The 20,978-nt window shown below is 50.0% G+C and overlaps 1 protein-coding gene across 9 annotated transcripts in view; it reads right to left on the bottom strand.

Moving 5' to 3' along the window:
* Positions 1–287: 287 nt before the first annotated feature.
* LOC144098351 (cell adhesion molecule Dscam1-like) overlaps positions 288–20,978 on the bottom strand; it is a 46,983-nt gene continuing 26,292 nt past the window's right edge. For all 9 annotated transcript variants that reach the window (XM_077630926.1, XM_077630930.1, XM_077630922.1 and 6 more), the window contains 9 exons: positions 20,627–20,758; positions 18,315–18,479; positions 17,449–17,519; positions 14,833–15,073; positions 7,401–7,493; positions 6,316–6,504; positions 5,534–5,710; positions 4,751–4,941; positions 288–4,149 (listed from right to left, as the gene is read on the bottom strand). In XM_077630926.1, the coding sequence (XP_077487052.1) occupies positions 4,060–4,149; positions 4,751–4,941; positions 5,534–5,710; positions 6,316–6,504; positions 7,401–7,493; positions 14,833–15,073; positions 17,449–17,519; positions 18,315–18,479; positions 20,627–20,758 (1,349 nt within the window). In that variant the 3' untranslated portion in view covers positions 288–4,059. The remainder of the gene's footprint in view (positions 4,150–4,750; positions 4,942–5,533; positions 5,711–6,315; positions 6,505–7,400; positions 7,494–14,832; positions 15,074–17,448; positions 17,520–18,314; positions 18,480–20,626; positions 20,759–20,978) is intronic.

The raw sequence follows: 20,978 nt of genomic DNA, 5'->3' as shown, positions 1-20,978 counted from the left end.
AATAAATGTTGTACTTTCACTGAAATTATTCCTTACCTCCTGTTGGCTTCCCTCTTTATCTCTATTGGTGCTCGATGTTTCAAGTCTAGCGCAAAACGAATTTTCAACAGCGCTTTTAGTGACGCCTTACTCGTCGCCACTTTCAACGTATAGTGGATCTTGGTGGCGTGATTGACAATGTCTCAAAGGTTTGCAATTTTGAGACAGATGTGGTTTTCGGCCCGCTTTTTATTTCGTAAAGCATGCCTGAAGAAGAACAAATATCTGCTTGAATAAGAAACAAGAGATGAATGCTAGAATTAATTTTATTGTATCACAATACACAGGAGATAGTGCTTATCGTTGCTGGAATGTTTGCTCTTCTAATGACTTCATGAAAAAAGACAGGATGCGTAAAAAATTCGCGACAACAAAGTCGCACTACAATGCCGCCAAGGTGTTATATTTTGCTTTCGAAACGAGAACATCTGCTTGTCGATGTTCTCAGAGAATTTGCAAGGTGATGGATACTTAATAGATTTTTTTTATGTTGGAAATGAAGTCGCTGTTGCAGAGAAAGTCATTTCACGAGGTATGCATGCTGGTAGTTCGTTCATTTAACCGTCTAGTGTTTGCGACCTGAGGCGTTTCCTTAACATACTGTTATCGGTATGGCACAGTTCGATGGGTATTTATTCCGGTCATGTACTGAAGCTTCAAGAGCAAGTGAACTTTATGTGCGTGGTCATGAAACAAAAATGAAAAAGCAGCCGGCTCTTTTGCACATGAGCTTCGCTTGTGCCTGTACATGGTCTCCCCTATGTCATTGTTGTTTACAGCAGCGCGTGCTTGTGTTTAAATGAGATTCATAAATCCCTATTTCGCAGGATAAAGTGACTCTGCACACCCTGTAACGTCTTGTCGCCGAGTGAAACACATTTGGGTTCTTGGGGCGGAAAACTCCTCATTATTATCCGTGCCGTGCAGCGCGCAGAAAGGTGTGATACCTTGTTTCGTCCCTGCCTCTACCCTGATTTGTGGCGAAATACGGAAGAATCGTTCATTTGAATGGCGTTTTATTTTGTTTGTGAATAGACCTGCAGAATTTAGGCTTACGCGGTTAGACTTGCCGCTCAACGCCACTCTTGACTTAATTTTCTCCTCTTATGATTGAAAGTGGGTGCCGACCTCAAGGTTGTAAAAAAAAAAAAAACAGCATCGACTGGCCAGTCGTTGCACTTCGAACACTTGGCACTCTTTGCGCATAACTCTGCGAGTTAAATGCTCTTGAAGAAATAGTGATGAGATGGCACTTTTAAGCGTGCATAAAATGTGAAGCAGAAGATACTTTAAATGAGTCTGAACCGTGCGTATGGGCGTTATTTTTAGTGCGAAAGCACTACATTGTTCTCAATCCTGAAAAAGCCAATGGGTCCCTGAAGGCTCGACCTTTGACCCTTGACTTTTGGGATGAAATGACTTTGGTCGAATTGCACTGCCGGTGAACCTGCATGGGTGTGCCCGGGTGCAAGACAGGCTTGACCTATAGACTCAAAATGTAATTGGCCCACCTCCAAAAATGGCGTTGGCCCACCCTCAAAAATTGAGTTGATCCACGTTCAGAACTGACCTGGGACACCCCAAAAATGGGCTCGGCCCAGCCCCCAATTTGGGTGGCCTATCCACGAACATTTTAAAATTGAGTTGACCCACGTTCAGAACTGGCGTGGGACATCCCCAGAATGTGCTCGGCCCTCCACAAATTTGGGTGGCATATCCACAGAAATTTTAATATTGAGTTGACCCACGTTCGGAACCGTGCTTTCGCTAAAATATTTCGTGCTTAGCAGTGCTAGGCCGCTAGCTGTCTTTTTTTTTTTTTCACCATCGCTTCCTCTCGATTTATTGTATCCGGTGGAAATTAGCAAGTCGCTTCCGGGGGTTACACCCATTTTGGCCGATGGTTTTTTAGACGATGTGCATGCGAGGTGAGTCAGCAGTGCGCTCTAGATATTTGCTAAAGTGATGAGAAGTTCACGAGTCAACACATCATGGTAAAACACATACAAAGAGTAAAACCGCGCCTCGAGTACTTTCTGCAGCGAACAGCATGTTTTTGGCGAGACCACGTTGTTTCGAGCCCCGAGCGCCGGATCTTTCCTGTGTGGGTTTCTATAGCTGCTCAGTATCCTGAGAAATACAAAAGGGGTACAACTATTTGACTAGACTGCGTCCGCTGGCGACGCCAATGCCCTAAACTACTACGTCGCAACGTTTCGAAAGCCTGCATAGTATCGAAACATCGCCGTTTTAAGTAGAAAAAGAGTGAATATCTAAAATGCTGTTACCGCCTGTCGACAGCCTTTATGGCAGTCGAAAACCACGAGTGACAACCATGACCAGGAGCTAGAAAGCAAGACGTACCGTGCCTTACGAAGCAAAGGCTGTCGCATTGTTTTGCTGTCTTGAGCGAAACTGCATTTCATGTCGCCGAACAGCAGCCACATCAGCTGCAGTCTTTCCACTAAGCTGCCTTCTTAATTTCCCTACAAACCGCGGCTCTATATACGGGTGCCGGGTTGCGAGCACATGGCAGAAAGCATTCTCAGGAGAGGAGGTGAGCGTGGCGTCTACAGCAGCGCTGCTGGCGGAATAGCTCCGCGTTGCTGTCGCAGCTGTAGAATAACTGCGGTCGCGACAACGAGGAACCGATTACTATTGCAGTGCATCGCCATTTTCTTTGAGCGTCGCATTTTCCGCAGTCGTATATTTCCTTTTCACGTATATCTTAACAAACCGTTGTACTAGGTTCAGCCCATGAGCCGTACACGGAACAGGCGAGGTTTGCTGGGCCCCTTGTTAACCAACTGAAATATCATTGAGAGCTTCATATGCTGCCGCTGTCAGTTTTACGCGATCGCTCAGTATGAAAGGGAACACGGGAGAGCGTGGCCTCCGCGCTCCGTGAAACACTGCCGCGGACAGCTGGCGAGAATGGGCGGCGCATACGCGGGAAGAGCAGCCGGCCGTTCTTGCCGAGCATGCGCTTTTGCCTCCGATTCCCGCCGGCTTTCGGCGGCAGCTCTTCGCGTAGTGCGGCGCCCGCGCGCTCCCTTCCATGTTGAGCAGCCCTGTACGTCAGAACCTACCGTGCGCTGATGAATAAATACCCCACGGTATTGATTCCATACATGGCATAGCTGGCAAGAACAGCCTACACTTGCAGCAATAGCCAGACAAGGGAACGGTTCCATCCGTCGCTGTGGCTGTCCAACGCCTGAACAATAAATTGGTTCATATTCTCATCCAGTGTTTAACCGTAATCCTTTAAATGCTCGCAAGTTTATACTGAAATGAGAAAAAAATAGTGCAGGCCGCATCTACGCGCAAAGACCACATTACTCGCATGCTGTATGCATTGCGGGGCCCTAATGGGTTAAATGTGGTGGTTTGCTTTTTTGCTAAGTGAATGGCTGCTGGCGCCTCTCCCTTCATCACTCATTGACCTGGCAGCGAAGTAATGCACGTGGTGTCGTTTGCTAAGTGAAGCAGCAATGACTTGTGCCCGCAGTTTCGCGCACGCGTTGTTGTGGCGCTCCATGTCAGCTTCCTCATTATGGCACATCGCTATCACACAGCGACGCAGCCTGAAAACATCAAGAAGTGCGTAAAAACGTCAGCACGTCGCCCCAAGGAGACGGATACCAAGCCTACACGCACTATTCCACACCACAGCTGGCCAGAGGTGTGCATCAGAGCGGAGGGGGCGGCTTCACGTCTTTCTCACGCACTAACACACACGCACACATGCAGCATGTCTCTCGGGGCGCGCGCGTCATCAGGGGCCGGGGTGCCGCTGCCCCGGCGGCCTGTCGTCGCCTCCGCGCGTGCTCTCCGCATCATGGGCCGTTGTCGGCGAGGTCCGGCTGTCGTCGCTCGGCCCATTGACGGCGCGCGGGCCGTGTGTAGCGTGCCGGCGCTCTGGTGCTGTCCCGGGTCGTGCCTGCCTTGGGTGTGCGGGGAGGAGACAAGAGAAGACCCAGTCTATTCTGGGGTCTTGTCAGCGCGCTGGGGCGGCGATCACTGCGCGCTGTCGTAGTAGGTTTCGTCCACCCGCAGCGGCGACTGTTCCGGATGAGGCAGCGGTCGGTCCTTCATCGGGTTCTGCGGCTGCGCGGAGAACATCGCAGTGGCGTGTCACACGACAGCTGGCGTGCGTTCTCTCGGGGCTAGTGAAAATATCGCGGGAACGGTCTGTTTTCAGCAATGGGTGCTATTTCTGCTTTAAAGAGGGGGGTATTGTCCAGGTTGTGTACTGTAAACCTCCTGACGTGAGAATCTTTGTTTCTTACAGGCGAGGGTTGTGTACATGGTGTAGGGTGCCTTGGTAGAAATATGCTAACTGGAGACATGCCTGATATGGCCAAGGTGGCACTTTGGCCTAGTCAGTGTGACATAGCGAAGAGATACAGCGCGGGAGTGACAAGGCATAATGAGAGGCTGTGTCTTCTCTTTTCCGGGCTATATCTCTTCGCCTGATAAGGCGCTTTATGTAGACATTGAATATATAACCTTAGACAGGACTGGCACTTCAACTGACAACCGTTTGTCCTTTACGTAGTATCCAAAGGTAGACAAATGTGATAACGTGGCACCTCATGGCCATTAACCAGTAACTGCAGTATAGGTAAGCGTATCTGAATGCTCTCACGCTGTGTTTCCGCGTCTCCCTTGTGCACAACAATATGTGAATATCCGGAGGCGGCCTCACCTTGGGAACGTAGGTCTTCATTTCCTGGCGTTCCTTGAGCGTGCCTCGCATTTCGGTGCCATTGCGTATTGTGCCTCCCTCGTAGGGAGCGGCGAATGGTACGTCCTGCTCCGACATCTTCTCCATCTCCACGTACCTCTGGGACATCATGGTGCCCGTGTTCAGGGTCGCCGGGTCATACCGCATGATCTCTGCATGAAGTCGTGGTTGGATACATCCATATGCATTTTGCTTGTAATGCGTAACGACGAGGCGGTATAGCATGGAATAATGTGTACTCTTTTCACCTTTATTTTTTTCCTTAAAGACCTCCTTCTGGAGGTCTTACATTACGTACTTAAACTTTCTGCGTTTCTTTTTCTGTATAAGTCATCTGTTCTGATTCCTTGCTTCTAATGCAAACCACCAGTTCATCGCATCGATCGTGTGTATCTTGGGTTCTTTATAGCTCCTCAATATTGACAGCAAAGTTGAGCATACAGAATTCGAGTTTTTGTGGAACTACTCTCGAAGAAAAAGCTTATTGTGCTCGTTGTGGCTGTTTACTGTGCTATACTTCGGCTGGAAGGCAAGGTATTTAGACTAAGGTGACACTTGAGATAAGTGCCTACTTATGAGAGAATCGTACTTTGAAAGTGGGTGATATAAACTATGGGTCTGGGGGAAGGTACAAACTATGAAACACTTGCGTTCGTCCTGATGTTTATATTCGCATTGTTTTCGGCCGTGAAAGCGCCTGGTACATTTAAGCCTGCTAAGTCCGCTAGTCAGCCCAGCGCTCACCAGGAACTGGTCTGGGCGTGCTCTTCATCTTCCGGACGCAGATGCAGGTGCTGAACAGGATGACGAGCACGGCGAGCAAGATGGCGCCCGCCGGAATCATGACGGCCATGTCCATGTAGATGGGCACCGTGTCGTCCGCCAGCTTGTTCTCGATCGCCGAGCTCTCGTGTCCGGATGCTGCAAGAGCGGTGCACGCATGTGACGACGAGTAGGGAACATGGATAGAGAAGTGGGACGCATCAAAAACTCAGAGGACTTTTTTTTTTTCTGTCGAGATGCCTGCTCAAGAGGTTGCTGCGCTATTTTGATTAGTTTTTTTTCATTGCAAGCCGTACGCTTTTAGGGTGCTCACACAGCTGTGTTGCTCAACCGCCGCTCCAAATAATAAGTGCAAAGGAACGGTTTTCCAAGGAGCTGTTTGTGACGGCAGAGTGATCTTTCGCTCATATCTGGGAACGCGCGAGCATGGACTGAGCTGTTTTACGCGGTAACTGAAGTCTTCAGTGAGTTTGTCCCTTGGACCCACGGCTCGGCATCACGATGCAGGCAGCTTTGACGTGAGCAGCTATACCTACGGAACACTTGTTAAAGTACCCCGGAGCGTATCATATTGGTCTACACTACGAGCAGTTCTGTAGTAAGTGATGTTCACCTGTGGACAAGTGTCGCCACATGCTCGCAGCCAGCCCCTCTTCGTAGGACGCCAACAAATGGAATTACATTAGGATTTCACCCCTGGAAGCTAGAAAGGCGGCGACTTCATGCCAATGTCGTGCGCTTACCGGTGCTTTCTGTCCTGATCAGGAGTATGGCGCTCGGGTCACCGCGGCCCAGCACGTTGGAGGCGGTCACGTACACCTGGTACACGTACCCGGGGTGGAGGTTGGTCAGGGTGTACGTGTTATTGGCTGTGTTCACGATGGGCAGCTCCAGCCAGGTGCCGCCGTCCTGCCGGTAGTGAATATTGAAGCCTGCGGCCACAAGTGAAACGGATGGCGCGCATTTTGTCAGTTCTTTGCGGCCTGCTGCCGAATGGGGCCGCGGTCTCGGTGAACTGAACGTGTACATTTGTCAGCAATTTGCATGGATTTTATATTTCTGTGCAAACATTAGCATTATTGTTCAATGTTTCGCGCATGCTTTCTTGCTGTATCACCTGCTGTCAAAGTGATTGTGGTATGTTCACGGACAATAAGGCGATGTGCGGTCAATGAGTTATTTAAAGTAAAAAAATTGCACGGAAATACAGACTAGTTTTGTTTTGTGAACAAGGCTACACAAACTGCGTCCTCCTTCTAAGCTGCGTGGGATCCCGGCCGCGGTGGGGGAATTGCTATGAAGGCGAAATTTCTAGAGGCGCGTGTACTGTGCGATGTCAGTGCACGTTAAAGAACCCCAGGTGGTTGAAATTTCCGGAGCCCTTCACTACGGCGTCCCTCATAGCCTGAGTCGCTTTGGGGCGTTGAACAACCATAAACCAAACCAACCAAGCTGCGTGGAGTACTAGATCAGTATTGCAGCTTTCTCGCTGTGCCTGCAGGTTGAGTCACGAGTATACCCACGGTTTGTCAATTATACGGGCTAATTGTTTATAAGCTAGCTGTAGCTTTAATATTGACTCACGCGGGAGGACCATGAAAATATGAACAGCAAATCTCTGTGCTGTTGAGTCTTTCATGAAGGCAAACATATTTTGGTAGATCTAGGCATGTCATATAATCTGAAAAGCAAGCGAACAAAATGGTCAGACGTGGCTAGTGCTCTGCTCTCGTTACGCACTGTCATTGTTAAAGTAGGCATCTTTAGGGGCCTGTTATTTCAGTTGTTTGAAAACGCGTGGCTCCATTTTACAGGAGTGTTTTCTCACCTGTGACGTCACTGCTGGACCTGATGACCCAGCGAAGCGTCATGGAATCGGCTGTCACAGCTGTCACGAAGAGCCGCGGAGCCTCAGGAACATCTGCGCATGCGTCGTGGGGGAGACAGCATTGCGTGAGTTGGCGTTGATTCTTATATTATGCTTGCTCTACTTTTTCTATTCCTAGAGCTGCGCATGCATACAAACAGAAAAAAAAAGGCGGACGAAGCGAATCTTTTGGGAAATGGAGCTGCCCACAATGGACGCTCTCTTGGGCCATCTGGTTGCTGCGTCCTGCAGGCGCGTGATATTTGTCGGCGTGAGCAGTAGCTCCGCTGTATAAAAATTGCTGGTGGTTTAGCTCTGGTTAACCATGGTCGAAAGCGAAAAGCTGCATCGCCATGGCTACGTATGTGGTTGAGCGACTGGCGGTTTCCATAGATAGCCATACTGACACACACATGTGCACAGTAGTAGGCATGCTTTTTTTTTATTTGTGAAACAGCTTGCTTTCTTCGAAACTACATAAACTTCGCGACCATGGCTTCTCGGCTACGGCAGGATGTTCGAGATAAGAACAGAGAAAGGAAAAAGAGTGTTTCCAGGATTGGCTTCTTCCTCCATCGCCCCAAGCGCCTGGCATTGAGCGCGCACACACGCGCTTATATAGCCATCGACTTCTTGCTCCTCTTGTTTTATATGACGTCAGCTACAGCAGCGGCTATTACACCCTGTCTCGACTTTCACCTTGTGGACCACCTTGGTGTCGAACGGGACTACTGCCAGTTATGCGCATGGTTTGACCTCTAGCTACATTCAAGGCCAAACTTGCCGCCCCTCTGACGGCTCGAAAAGCTGGCGTAGTGAAGCTTTTCGCTTCAAAAACTGCACTTAGCAGCCTTCCTCACTCAGGTTTTGATACCACTCGAGTCTCCGTGATCTGATGTGCTCAGAATTCTGCGCGCATTCTTATCTTAAGTAGGAGGAATCGAACTGTGCGTACGTTGATATGCGTATCACTAACTTCCGAACTGGCTCGGCATGCGATTGTTGCTAGCCTGGGTTAATTCGTAATCCGTCACGTGTTTCAACGACAATGGGTAAAAGGGAGTCGGCTCCCCTGAAGTGACGGAAGTGGCACCTTTCGAGGGCCGAAGAAGCACGACCGCTTCCCAGAGGGACGGACGCGCTGCGTTTCCGGCCGCTCACTCGTTCCGCTGTTCGCGTCTTTGTGCTCCTCGAGTCGTCGCTGCCGGCGTTGATTCGCGGATGCCGCGTTTCCGCCTGGCCCCTCTCCTCGTCACTTTCTTCCTCGCCGTTCTCATACTGCTGTGTGTCCCCGTGATTAGCAGCCACGTCCGGGGGAAAGCCTCCCGAGCCGATTGCCGCGGCCAAGAAGCCGATTGCCCGTGGTACGCGACACGCGCATGTATACATACACGCACACACACGCGCATGCCGATGCCTCTCAGCAGCGTCCGGTCTCACGGGCAAGTCGCCAGGCAGACGGAGCCTGCTGCGCGGACAGGCGCAAAGAGCCCGACGGGCGGCGGAGGTAGTACGCGTGTGAGACGGGAGCCTCCCGCCGATGCCCGGACGCGCACGTATTCTTGCCTCTCTTCGGAAAGCGGCCGCGACGGCTGTGGCGGCGCCTATATTAACCTTGTACTTGCGTGTGTTCTCATTAGGAGATAGCTTTTTTTTTTGTTTAAGGCATTCGTGTTTCCTCGCTTGTTGCTCGTGCGTGCTCTCGTGGAAGGCGCGTTTGTTTGCATGATGCCGCCGCCGCCGGGTGGGGTGGGGCGACGATATATTTGCTTCTCGCGCGCAGCCCTCCCCCTTCCTCTTTTCGCACATGTGTGTGTCGCGTCTACTCCCCGCGTTAAGGCGATGCCGGCCACGATAGTCGACAGATGTGGGCTACGGGGGCGAGGGCGTAAGTAAGGAAAGCAGAGAAGAGCTTGTAACTCGATGGAAGGGGGAATGGCGTGGGGAAAAAAAAAACAAGAATATTTCTTGGAGGCCGGTAGTGAGGCCACGGAGTATCGGTGGCATTGAAAACGAAGTAAACCAAGACAAAAAGACGGAAACAATGAAATAAAGGAAGAAAGAAAGCGCGAAGGAAGAACGAAAGAAAAAATATGTACCAAGAGAAAAGAACAATCGAAATAAAAAACAAATAAGAATAAAAAAGAAACGACCGCTACAGTTTGCAGGCTTTGATTGCAAGATGGTGTATGGAAGGCACTCCCATTCTGCTCATTCCTTGCTTTCTGCTGCCGTTTTTTTTTTTTTTCGACAGTCGTTAAAAGCAGCCGTGTTGGCTTCTGAAACACGCACGCAGACGTGCAGGTAGTACACAGGCGCTAAATGGTAGGTTGAGCTTGCAGCCGCCTCTGAGTTCACCATTTTCAGTGTATCTGCTACGCCATCGTTTTGGTATTCTCGGTATGCCCTTCGCCGTTTCCTACGTGTAAGAATTACCGACTCATAGTTCTAGGGGCCGCCGCGGTGGCGTAGTGGTTATGACGCTCGGCTGCTGACCCGAAATACGCGGGTTCGGTCCCGGTCGCGGCGGTCGAATTTCGATGGAGGCGAAATTCTAGAGGCCCGTGTTCTGTGCGGTGTCGGTGCATGTTAAAGAACCCCAGGTGGTCGAAAATTCCGGAGCCCTTCACTACAGCATCCCTCATAGCCTGAGTCGCTTCGGGACGTTAAGCCCCGGTGAACCATAAATCGCAGCTCTTGGCTAGATTTGCCCCGCTGCTCAGCTCTAATCTGACGTCAAACTTCTCCGTTGTCTGTAGTGTCCATCCCTGTAAATATTGCTGGTGAATCTTGCGCATGTTTGGTTTTTGTTTTCGTCTGCGTATTTTGGTTCATATTTAGTGGCGTGTTAATAGCGCTGCGTTCCGTCTCCTTCGTTGCTGTCGGTCCTGCCATTTCGCTCCAGCACTGCGGCAGAACTACGCACCAGCTAGCCTGCAGGAGTGTTCTCTGCGGAAGTTGACTCACTGCCGATAGGGTCGCTGCCGAGGGTAACTAGACGCATGAGGTCAGCCGGAGTTCCGTTGCCTTCCGACTCGACTAGTGTTCTGCACGGGGCGTAGCACCAATGCGCCTAACGACATTCATCGTTGCGAATCGTGCCGTCGTGACTGTAAGCGAGCAGCGATGTATTATATCATATATGAATTAGCAGTGAAGCCCGTGAGGTGACGTTGTACCCTGAGAGCCGATTACATTTCTGTCGACTTACCCGCTAAACGATCATTGCGTATTAGCTATTTCTGGCCGCTTGTAACCTGCCGCTGCGTTACACCACGGTTTCAGACTCTGGCGTCGTAAAATAAGTGGTTGAGGTGCACGACTGCGTGCTGACAGGGTGCGCGGTGCGTTAGAGCGGCTGTCAACGTGCGGTGATATTCCTGCAGCTGCAGCGCCTGCGACTAATGCGAGACCTCGCGCAAAAATAAAATAAAATGAAAGAGACATACGAGAACGGCAGGAGCACAGTGCGTACGCGTACAACGCGCTGCACATGTTTCCGCGCGCCAGCCTTGCTTGCACCTGGCGGGTAGTGCGCGAAGCTGTCGCTTACGCTGAAGCACAGCGCATGTCGTTGATAGCGTGAAATAAAATAATAAAAGCAAGAGAGGACGTCTGATCTAAGCTATATGCCTAGCCGAACTGGAGCCGCCTTTGGAAAGCAGCGTGTGTATAGGTTGTGCGTGCATATTTGCAGGTTTGCAGAGTTCAGCGTTGCGTGCGTTGTTTGTGTTGTGTCTGAGCGCCCTGCACACAAGTAGCCTGTGTGCCTGTCGAGTGGGCGCGGTGCTTCGAACCGACGCATGCCGCTGTTGCCTGTCGCGAAGCGAATGCGCATCACGTCAGGTGGCCCTTTTATCGCGATAGCGTTAAAGGCTCCGTTACCCTGAAAATCCGGCGTCGGCGTTGTGAGCGAAGAATCGCAAGTGTGACTCTGGCATGTGGTGCCCAGAGCGCAACCTTGGAGGCAGGTGGGCCACCTAGGTCACGTGACCTTGCGCCGTCATCTCAACCTTCCCATCGGATAGTCAGGAAACTGGCCGCCAGGGCAGCTGGCGGTTAAATTCATTATTAGTCGCTCGGCAAGAGCAACCTAGGCCCCACAAGGCCCACCGCTGGGAGTACGTCTGCCATCGCAGTGCAGTGGCGCATCGCTTAACCGCTGCAGCACTGCGCCAGGAGTACGGGTATGAGGACTGCCAGGGATCTATGCTTTATGTAAAGTGGAGGATGACCTTCTGCATGTCAGTATAGGAAATAACTCATTACACTAATGCGTCATACCCTTAAGGCGGAGCTTAAGTGTCCTCTCCACCCCCCCCCCCCCCTTTCCTTCATTCACTGCGCAGTAGCCGCCGCGGTGGCATTGTAATGGCGCTCGGCTGCTGACCCCAAAGACGCTACTGTATCCAACGGTCACCGTCTAAAATTGAATTCGGCGTACTTTTGCCGTTTTTTTTAGGCTTAAACTGAAAGTTCCAAACCCTAGCTATAGGCTACTCTGCTCTGTACAAGTCACTGGCGCAGCGCTTTTCCAGCCATGCATCGGTGTGTCGATATTTTTTTTTTTTTACCTTCTTGAAGGTAACGCTGGTGAGTGCCCTGTCCTCTCTCTTCTTTCTAGAAAGTCACCAAGTATTTTTTATTTCCTATAACAGGCGTAAGCCATTGGAATGAAAGATAAGGCACGGTGACTAATTTCTGTACAGTATGCTGTGCATTGAGCTTCCAAAGATAAGCATCAGATAACACTCTCTCACTGGACTTTGAACAAGAAATCAACATTGTCAGAACCCTCGACTGGAGATTTCAGAAAAAAGTTCATAGGTGTACGAATTCGTTATAGGGAAGCAGTGATGACGCTGCATAATTTCATATACGTCAAGGATTGGTTTTTAATATAACATATCATGGGCTTGGTTTGGATGAGTCTTATTCCTTTTGTAGGCACATTCGTTACTACGTGTCTTAACTTTTCCGTTGGTCATGCTTGCTGTTTCCTGCTAGAACTGTGCCTGTGTTTGCGTGTTCGCAATGTTACATGATAATACAAATGTCGACGTTTATGTCAACTCGCGATTGTCTCTTTTGGGTCTCCTGTTTCCGGGCGCTGCCTGCTGACGCCACAGGAAAACAGCAGCGAAGGCAAAAATTATGTCGGGCAACGTTATCAAGAACACCCTGCTACATGTTCGCCGCGAGAAGGAATTCATTTGTAAGACCTCCCTATCGGAAAATATTGTATGATTCCATATGTGTCTCGTATGAATTCATATTTGTTGCATACGAGCTATACATGTGACAAATGTGTTTCGTATACACATGCTTCATACGAGGTCACGTGTCACAAACCTGTCTCCTATGAATTCAGCCGGCAGCATATGATTTATATGTGTCAAGATATGTGCCTCGTATGAACACATATATTCTTCATTCGAGGTACTATGTGTCACAAAAGTGTCTCGTATGAACCCATATGAGCTGAAACTTGGCTCATATGAACACGTTTCATACGAGTTCATATGTGTCAGGGATGTGCCTCGCATGAACACGTATTTGCTCAATATGAGTTCACACGCGTTGCAAATGTATCTTGTACCTTCTTACATGTAGTATACCCTGACACGCAGCACTTGTGTGCAAACAGGAGCTCCGATGTGCATCGCATCAGCCTACATCTATACCTCCTGAAAACATTGCCGTTCATGAGTGCCTCGTATACGGTCGCGCGTGCTCGTGAAGTGCGTGGAAAAGAAGCGACCAAGAAAGCAGATAACGAATGCGAGCCAGAGCATGAAAAAAAAAAAAAGCCTGGCCTGCTTCACACAATTTTCTCCTTGTCTACGTGTTCGTGCCCTCTTTATTTATTTTTTTTTGCTTTTACCATCAGTTACCCAAGCTGTCTGTCGTTTGGCATTTCCAATGTGCTCGAATACACGTTTAGTTCGAAGGTAAATATGGCACTCTCTGCTTTGTTGAGCCGCTGTAAAGCTACGCAACGAATAACCGGGGTATTTTCTTGGAAGAGCTCCAGGTGTAGCAAAAAACACTCGCGCAATGAGGACAACATGTTTCAGTGCTTATCGCAGTGCACATGAAGATTCACAGTATCAGTCGAAGGCCATTTCTCTAGTCCCGTTCTTTAAACTAGGCAAATCGCAACCTTACCTCACGTCTTACACTCCAGTAGGAAAGTAATGGGAAGGAAAGCGTGAGTTTTGTCATACAAAAATAAAGCGGCGGTTCCATGTGGCAGCCGTGGTGTAGTGCTTTCTGTTATGCGCTGCGGATCTAGAGAATGGGGGTTCGAATGGTGTTGGGCACGGTGTTTTTTTTTTCGCCTGGTACTTTTATTCAACTTTTTTTTAAGGTTCCTAACTTGTATGGCAGCTATTTTATCGTTGTCATCATTTTAATTCCAGTCCGGCGTTTTTCTTTCCCAATAGAGTTACATAGGAGACACATATGACACTTATGACATGTGGGCACGTATGGCATATGTGGGCACGTATGACAACATGCCGTAATCTCGTATGAGCCAGACACGTATGACACATATATACGAGATTTTTCGGCAGGGCTGTGAAGATAATCTAACCTCGTGGCAGACACTTTTGAGCAATAGCTGCATTTGCGCCATTATAACCCACCATGATCATCAATTTGGTTTGTACCATAGCTCCACGTCAGGAACCCGTTCATAGTAACCACGCAGTGCCATCTGCTCTTGCTATCGCATCATGTTCGCTACGCGTTGGTACACCGTGTCCGTCTTTTTACGGTGTTGTATAGCGGTGGCTGTGGTGCGTAGCAGGCCTTCTCGAACAAGGCAGGACAACATGTGGGACGAGCTGGCTACAGCGCAACAGACGGGGCCCAGTAAGGAAGACACAACGCGTGGCTGTGTTGTGTTGTGCCTCACTTGTATCCCGTGTTTGCTGCGCTGTAGCTAGGTAGTTCAGTGCTGGAGCCGAATGTGATACTGCGGTTCAACGGGGCTAACTTTTGCATGACAAACGGAAGTTTAACGTTTGGGGTCCTGCTAATGATACCACGGGATTCTAAACCATTTGGAAGGTTGACTCCTTGGTGAGACGTCTGTCGCTATTTGAATGGGCTCGAGTTCCAGTTCGGTTTTCAGACAGTCTACACTATGAGCTAGAAATAACTAAACATATTTTAGGGGCTGGTCCTTTCGGGACTTATTATTTGCGACAACCGTTTGTCCCTAGAAGAGCAGTCTTTATTCCCTCAGAGATTTTACAGAGGGACATCAGCCAGAGTAATGCAGTTAGCCCCGTTTTGCCCATTTTCGCGTATAATTTATATAGAGTGTATATATAATCTTGTGCGAGCAAGCCCGAAGGCGTGGCGTTGTCAGACGCCTCCTCACCTCCGTCCATGGTGCGCACGGTCTTCTCCTGCGAAGCGGGCCCAGAGCCGGCGCTGTTGTAGGCCCTGAGCACGAGTCCGTACTCGGTGCCCCGCTGCAGGCCCCCGAGCAGGTACTCGTGGCTGGCGTTGTTGGGCGACGCCTCGACGCGGCGGTACGAGAAGGGAGACTCCGAGTCCCGAGGCCGGTAACCGATGTAGTAGCCCAGCAGGTGGCCGTTCCAGTGCTCGCGGGGCGGAGCCTGCGCGCATGGAAAGAATCGAGAAGTCAACACGCTGTTCCTTTTTAATGCGAAAGCACCGTATGGCTATGTTTGCGGTTTCGTGTCATCACGAGCTTGTCCTCACGATTATGTTTGAACGAATAGGTTTTTGCGTACCATCGGATAGAGCATCAAAAAATTTCGTACGGGAAATCTGTGTGTGTGTGTGTGTGTTTGTGTGTGTGTGTGTGTGTGTGTGTGTGGGGGGGGGGGTTGAGGTAAGTTAATTAGTTAATTAATTAGAGTAAAAAATGTACAAAAAGTGTTCGGGGCCGGAGCAAAAGTGGCGCCAAATGTGAAAACACCGGAAGTGGGCGGAGCCAGACGTGGCGCGAAATTTGAAAGCGAAGCGTGGCGCAAAGTTTGAAAACTCAAAATGGGCAATTGATGGAAGAGAGGCAAAGAGGGGCGAGGAGGCGTCTATGCTTTCGCATTCCTCCAATGCGGGTTACCGCAGTGATCTCGAACGTTTTTTTTTTCTTTCTTTGCAAACTCTGGTGCAACCGACGTAACCAGCGCACTGCGTGCACTCTAACGAGCACCTCTATTAGATTTTAATGATATGTAGAACGTATTTTGAAAAACTGCGTTCCGAAAACCGTGTGAATAAAAAGCTGAGACCAGCTTTGCGGCCCTGCACCTTTGTTGTGCCCGGCGTGGATTTCAGGTCTGCTGTAAGTCTTGAACAGCAGAAAAAAAAAACTAATTGGTTGGTTTTTGGGGGAAAGGAAATGGTGCAGTATCTGTCTCACATATCGGCTGACACCTGAACCGCGCCACCGTAAGGGAAGGGATGAAGGAGGGACTAAGAGAAGAAAGCAAGAAGTGGTGCCGTAGTGGAGGGCTCCGGAATAATTCCGACCACCTGGGGATCTTTAACGTGCACTGACACCGCACAGCACACGGGCGCCTTTTGCCTTTCGCCTGCATTGAAACGCGGCCGCCGCGGGCGGGTTGGAACAAAAATAAAACAGCCAATATTTAGGTGGAAGGGGTCATAGCTGGGAGCTGGCCTGCGTCTGTGCCTCGCGGTGAGCGCACTGCGGTCAGGATGGGCGACAGGCCTGGAACAAGTTTGGAGCGCATGAACAAGAGGAGTGCCTAAACATTTGAATAATGTGGGTGAAGACATTGATAACGGGAGTACAGTTGGCCTCTATGTTTGCGCTTTTGCTGCATTGCTTCGCCGTTTTGCTTTTTGATAAAATCACGTGCATCGAAAGACGTCACAGACATCATCAGGTACTTTGTTTCAGTGTAAGCAGGCGTTCTTGATCATGCTTGCTTTGATAATAGCGTCGTTATCTGGATGAGAGCATTAGCTGATGTTTAAGGTGATGCGAAATCTGTACAGCTTGCTGAGAACGTTGGCATTGCTTTCGTTTTTTTTCTATTTCGCCGTATTACGTGGAGAGGAAGCGTGTGCGCTCCGCTTTCAGATTTTCTTGGGGAGGTGCGAGCCAAGCGCTCAGAGCGTAATCGAGTTTTTTCAGTCTGGATATTTTGTATGAGAGGCTTGGATAAGTGCCGTTGCGCTTCATTGCTAGGAGCAAAGCGAAAGCGTGAATACTGTGGAAAGGATGCATTTGGAGGCAATCTCTTTCATCCTGATTCTAGTGCAGTTGCCTCGTCATCAGCTGTGTTCCTCACTCATGTCCTTTCTCTCCTTTGATCTGTGCGACTGGCTAGCGCCGGTACCTCTCCGTCATTGCTATCTCTTTCATCCTGATTCTAAGTGCAGTTGCCTCGTCATCAGCTGTGTTCCTCACTCATGTCCTTTCTCTCCTTTGATCTGTGCGACTGGCTAGCGCCGGTACCTCTCCGTCATTGCTATCTCTTTCATCCTGATTCTAGTGCAGTTGCCTCGTCATCAGCTGTGTTCCTCACTCATGTCCTTTCTCTGCTTTGATCTGTGCGACTGGCTAGCGCCGGTACCTCTCCGTCATTGCTATCTCTTTCATCCTGATTCTAGTGCAGTTGCCTCGTCATCAGCTGTGTTCCTCACTCATGTCCTTTCCCTCCTTTGATCTGTGCGACTGGCTAGCGCCAGTACCTCTCCGTCATTGCTATCTCTTTCATCCTGATTCTAGTGCAGGTGCCTCGTCATCAGCTGTGTTCCTCACTCATGTCCTTTCCCTCCTTTGATCTGTGCGACTGGCTAGCACCAGTACCTCTCCGTCATTGCTACTACGAATCGCTGGTGAACCATGCCAGTTGGGTTAAAATACCCGGAATGTGTTGGAGTACACAGATTGCTCGTGCCGGCAAACGGCACCTATAGTCTTGTTCGCATGTTCTGTGCGCGATGTGTGTCGTCAGCCTGACGCCCAGAATGAACAGAGTGGCTGGCTTACCTTCCACGATATGTAGACGGTTGAAGGACCCTTCATCTCCACCAGGATGTCGACAGGTGGGGCTTCTGGCTCTGAGAGAAAGAAAAAAAAAACTTGACGTTCTCTTTTGTCTTGCTATAAATAGATGAACATGATGATATCTTGAAAGGTTGAGAATAACATGAATAAGCAAAAGTGTGTTCACGATATGTTGTTCTGTAGATCCGGTTTGGACGCAGCTACAACAGCTGTCCCTACGTTGCATGCTGCTTGACACGAATTGAGGCGAGCATGGGTTATTAAGAGTGTTAGCTCTTACTCATCTCGTTTCTCGGTTTCTTGGGGTCTGGTACCACCTCCCTTCGGCGTGAAATTTTTATTTCCGAGGAATTCAAGATGGCGGCGCCATAGTAAATCGATATAGCAACCCAACTGGTGGTTGATTGGTGATGTCATCAGTATATCGAATTGGTGATTGATTGGTGACGTCACTGATATTTCCAAATGGTGATTGATTGGTGACGTCATTTATAAATCAAAGATGTCGGCCAATAACGATAATTAATTGATGGCATCATTAATTAATCCGAGATGGCGGCCGACTTAGAGGTGTTACCTAACTTTAATCGCATTCATAACAATTCTAGCAAACCAAACAGCTAAGGCTCGTTACTTCAACGTCTTCCAGATGGTGGCGGCTTTTTTTAGTGAAAGATGCCGGAGTGCTTCGCCACATTCACTCGTTGGTCTTAGTAGCCATGCACAATATTGATTATATTCAGCGTGGCGTCCAGCTGAGCTGGAAGGAGAGAGAAGCGTGTTTTGACAGCTCAGGCTTGTGCCGTAGTTAAGAGCGCTCGTGCTTGGCAGTTGGATGCGCTGTGTACCTTCTTCCCCGGTGTGGAAGACGACGGTCCGCGAGGGCTCTCCGCGGCCGATGACGTTCTCGGCGACCAGGTTGAGCACGTAGGCGGTGCCCGGTAGCAGATCGCGGACCATGGTCCACGTCGTCGAGCCGATCACCTCCAGCTCCTGGAGCCTGTGTGCCGTGCCTGCACCAGGGGGAAATGCCGACGGGACCATGGTTATACGGACACAACGGGGCGAACGCTACGGTCGAAAGGTTTGAAAGAATGCAGGCATGGTGGACAGTTGTGGCTTGACGGGCTGGTTAGGATTTATCATCATTATCTCAAGCTGGGCGTTATGAGACAAGAAGACTAAATGCACGCGAGACGGGGGCAGAATGGTTGTTTCCTGAACAGTGGCAGACTTCGCTAGCACAGCGGACAGTATACGTGACGGCTCCCTGACCATCCACTGTATAACATGTGGATGCACGCCGCTTTTCGACAAATGCGTTGTTGTGGACAGAAATTGAGAACGGCTTACATGCGAATTCTTTGAGACAGACCGAATTGAAAGGTTAGGTGAAAGCCGTGTTAGCACACCCTCACTGTCCCTGTCCTGCGAGGAAGTGGCATTCTTATGGGGTACGCCTAGCTTGTGTTGATGTCGGTACGGTTCGTCATGGTGCGTTTTATTTTGCCACCTTTGTACTTCGCCCTCATGTCACCGTAAACTTGGCCCGGTCTGCTCAATAAAATAAATGGTTGGAAGTAGCACTTGGCGTCGTTTACCTGAGTATTTCTGCCCTTCATTCACGTCATGAGGCGTTGTCAGCTGCCAGGTTGTTGACGAACAGGCCTTTTACTGCCGATTTGTTAACGCTATTTTTCGTTACGGCGATCAGACGAAGTTGGTGTTGGCAAGGCTTCCAGCATAACGTGTTTTAAAAATAGGAACATGGAAGTGCAGGGGTTCGGTGGCCTCAAGTATGACAGACAGACAGGTGCTGACGTAACAAGCCCCACAAAGACATTTAAAGCTGCTCCTTATGTCAGCTGTTTGGGGCCGTGCTTCTTGAAGACCTTTTAATTCCCGGTATTCATCCTTAGCCCAGAAGTGCGCACATTTATACCAGCAAACAGGTGCAGTGGCTGTTGACGTCCGCTATCACGGGAGGAGGCACTTAGTGGCTGAGATTCGTCACCCCGCGGCGGATTGTCATTCCGAATGAAGGGCCGTCAAAATTCCTGGCGCATCAAAAGCCGTCGCCGGAACCTCGTATGAAGGAAGCGCGGGGTCACTGACTGTCTCGGTTTATAAGAGGCCCAAAGGAGGCGACGAGAGCGGGTCCGCGATTATTTCCGACTGCGCTGCGGAGGGGCAGGGCCGACAAAGACCGCGGCCTGTTGCCCCTCACGGAAAGTGCGGGGGGTGACGGTTCCTTGCCTGACTATATTTTGTTCTCTGTGATGGTCCTGTTTGTTTTTACCCTATGCTTCCGCCCTGTGCACGAGTGCGAAGAACGAAAGTGGGGAACTTTGTCGCTGCTGCCCAGTTGGAGCAATCTGAATGTATTTTTTTATCTTGCGGTCTATAGCCATGGCGCTTGATAAGGACGATACTTCCTTGGGCGGACCCGCGCCTTCGGGAAGAAATAAACGACGCAGAATAACGGCCTATCTTTGGACTCATGTGTGGCGGCGGCGGCAAAGGCGACCAAGGGTCTCTCTTCTGTGCGCGCGCCTGCACGTGAGGGGAGATTAACGGCGGCAGCCGGGGTGGGTGTTTATGCTGAACCAGTGGCGCACGTGAGGGCTCCGGCGGTTCTTCTGGCAACAATGGGTGTTGCTGTCCGCCATATGTGTGGGGCGCGGGGTCCCCTGGGAACTTTTCCTGGAAAGGGCATTGCGTGCTCCTCGAAGGGTAACTCGCGGCTCACAAGTTATATAAGCGGTATGCTTTATCAACGGCACTTTGCGTGCGCGCTTCTTCCTTCACACTGACATACTGCGCGTTGTCACCGTTCGTTTCTCGCTAACAAACCAAGAGAAAAAATTTTTTTTGAAATGAAGAGTGGTCTCTCTTTTCATAAGCCGCACGCGTAAACAACGTGAAGTCGAGCTCGCAGGTTTTGTGTTCCAAATGCATTTCTAATCCCATTGTCGCCAGTTGTCGTGAGCAACTGCATGCAAACCAGCCCAAGCGAAGCTGCTTTATATGGGCAGTTCGCGGTACTGGCTTACAGTGACGGCAGTCTAGTTTCGGCGGGCCAGTTTACCCGAGATTAGCGAAGCATTAGCCGCATGTAAGTAAGTATATCGCCTGGCATATGTCTCAGCTGAACACATACCGTGGTCCCTCCAGTACTGGACGATGTACTTCGAGATGGGGCTGTTGCCGCTGTACGACGGGGACCACGACACGCTGGCCGACCGGCTCCAGACGTCCTTGAGGCGCACGTCTTGTGGCGGACCCGGCACCTCTGGGGGACGAAAGGGCCAAAATGAGACGCTGTCTTGCCTGCCGTGCGTTCGGCCTGTCATAAATTGTTTATGAATGCATGCGCGATGGTAGTGAGTAATATGATCAAGAGCCAGATATATTGTGCTGTTTATCGTTTGAATACTGAGAACTGATGCGCGTCGTTGAAAAAATTTCAATTGAATGCCTGTAGGCTGTGGGCAGGCTGCCTGTAGGCCACG

This window comes from Amblyomma americanum, chromosome 7 (genome assembly GCF_052857255.1).
Source record: "Amblyomma americanum isolate KBUSLIRL-KWMA chromosome 7, ASM5285725v1, whole genome shotgun sequence".
Classification (NCBI taxonomy): Eukaryota; Metazoa; Arthropoda; class Arachnida; order Ixodida; family Ixodidae; genus Amblyomma; species Amblyomma americanum.
The sequence above is the reverse complement of the archived record's forward strand: the minus strand, read 5'-3'. Positions and strand labels throughout refer to the sequence as shown.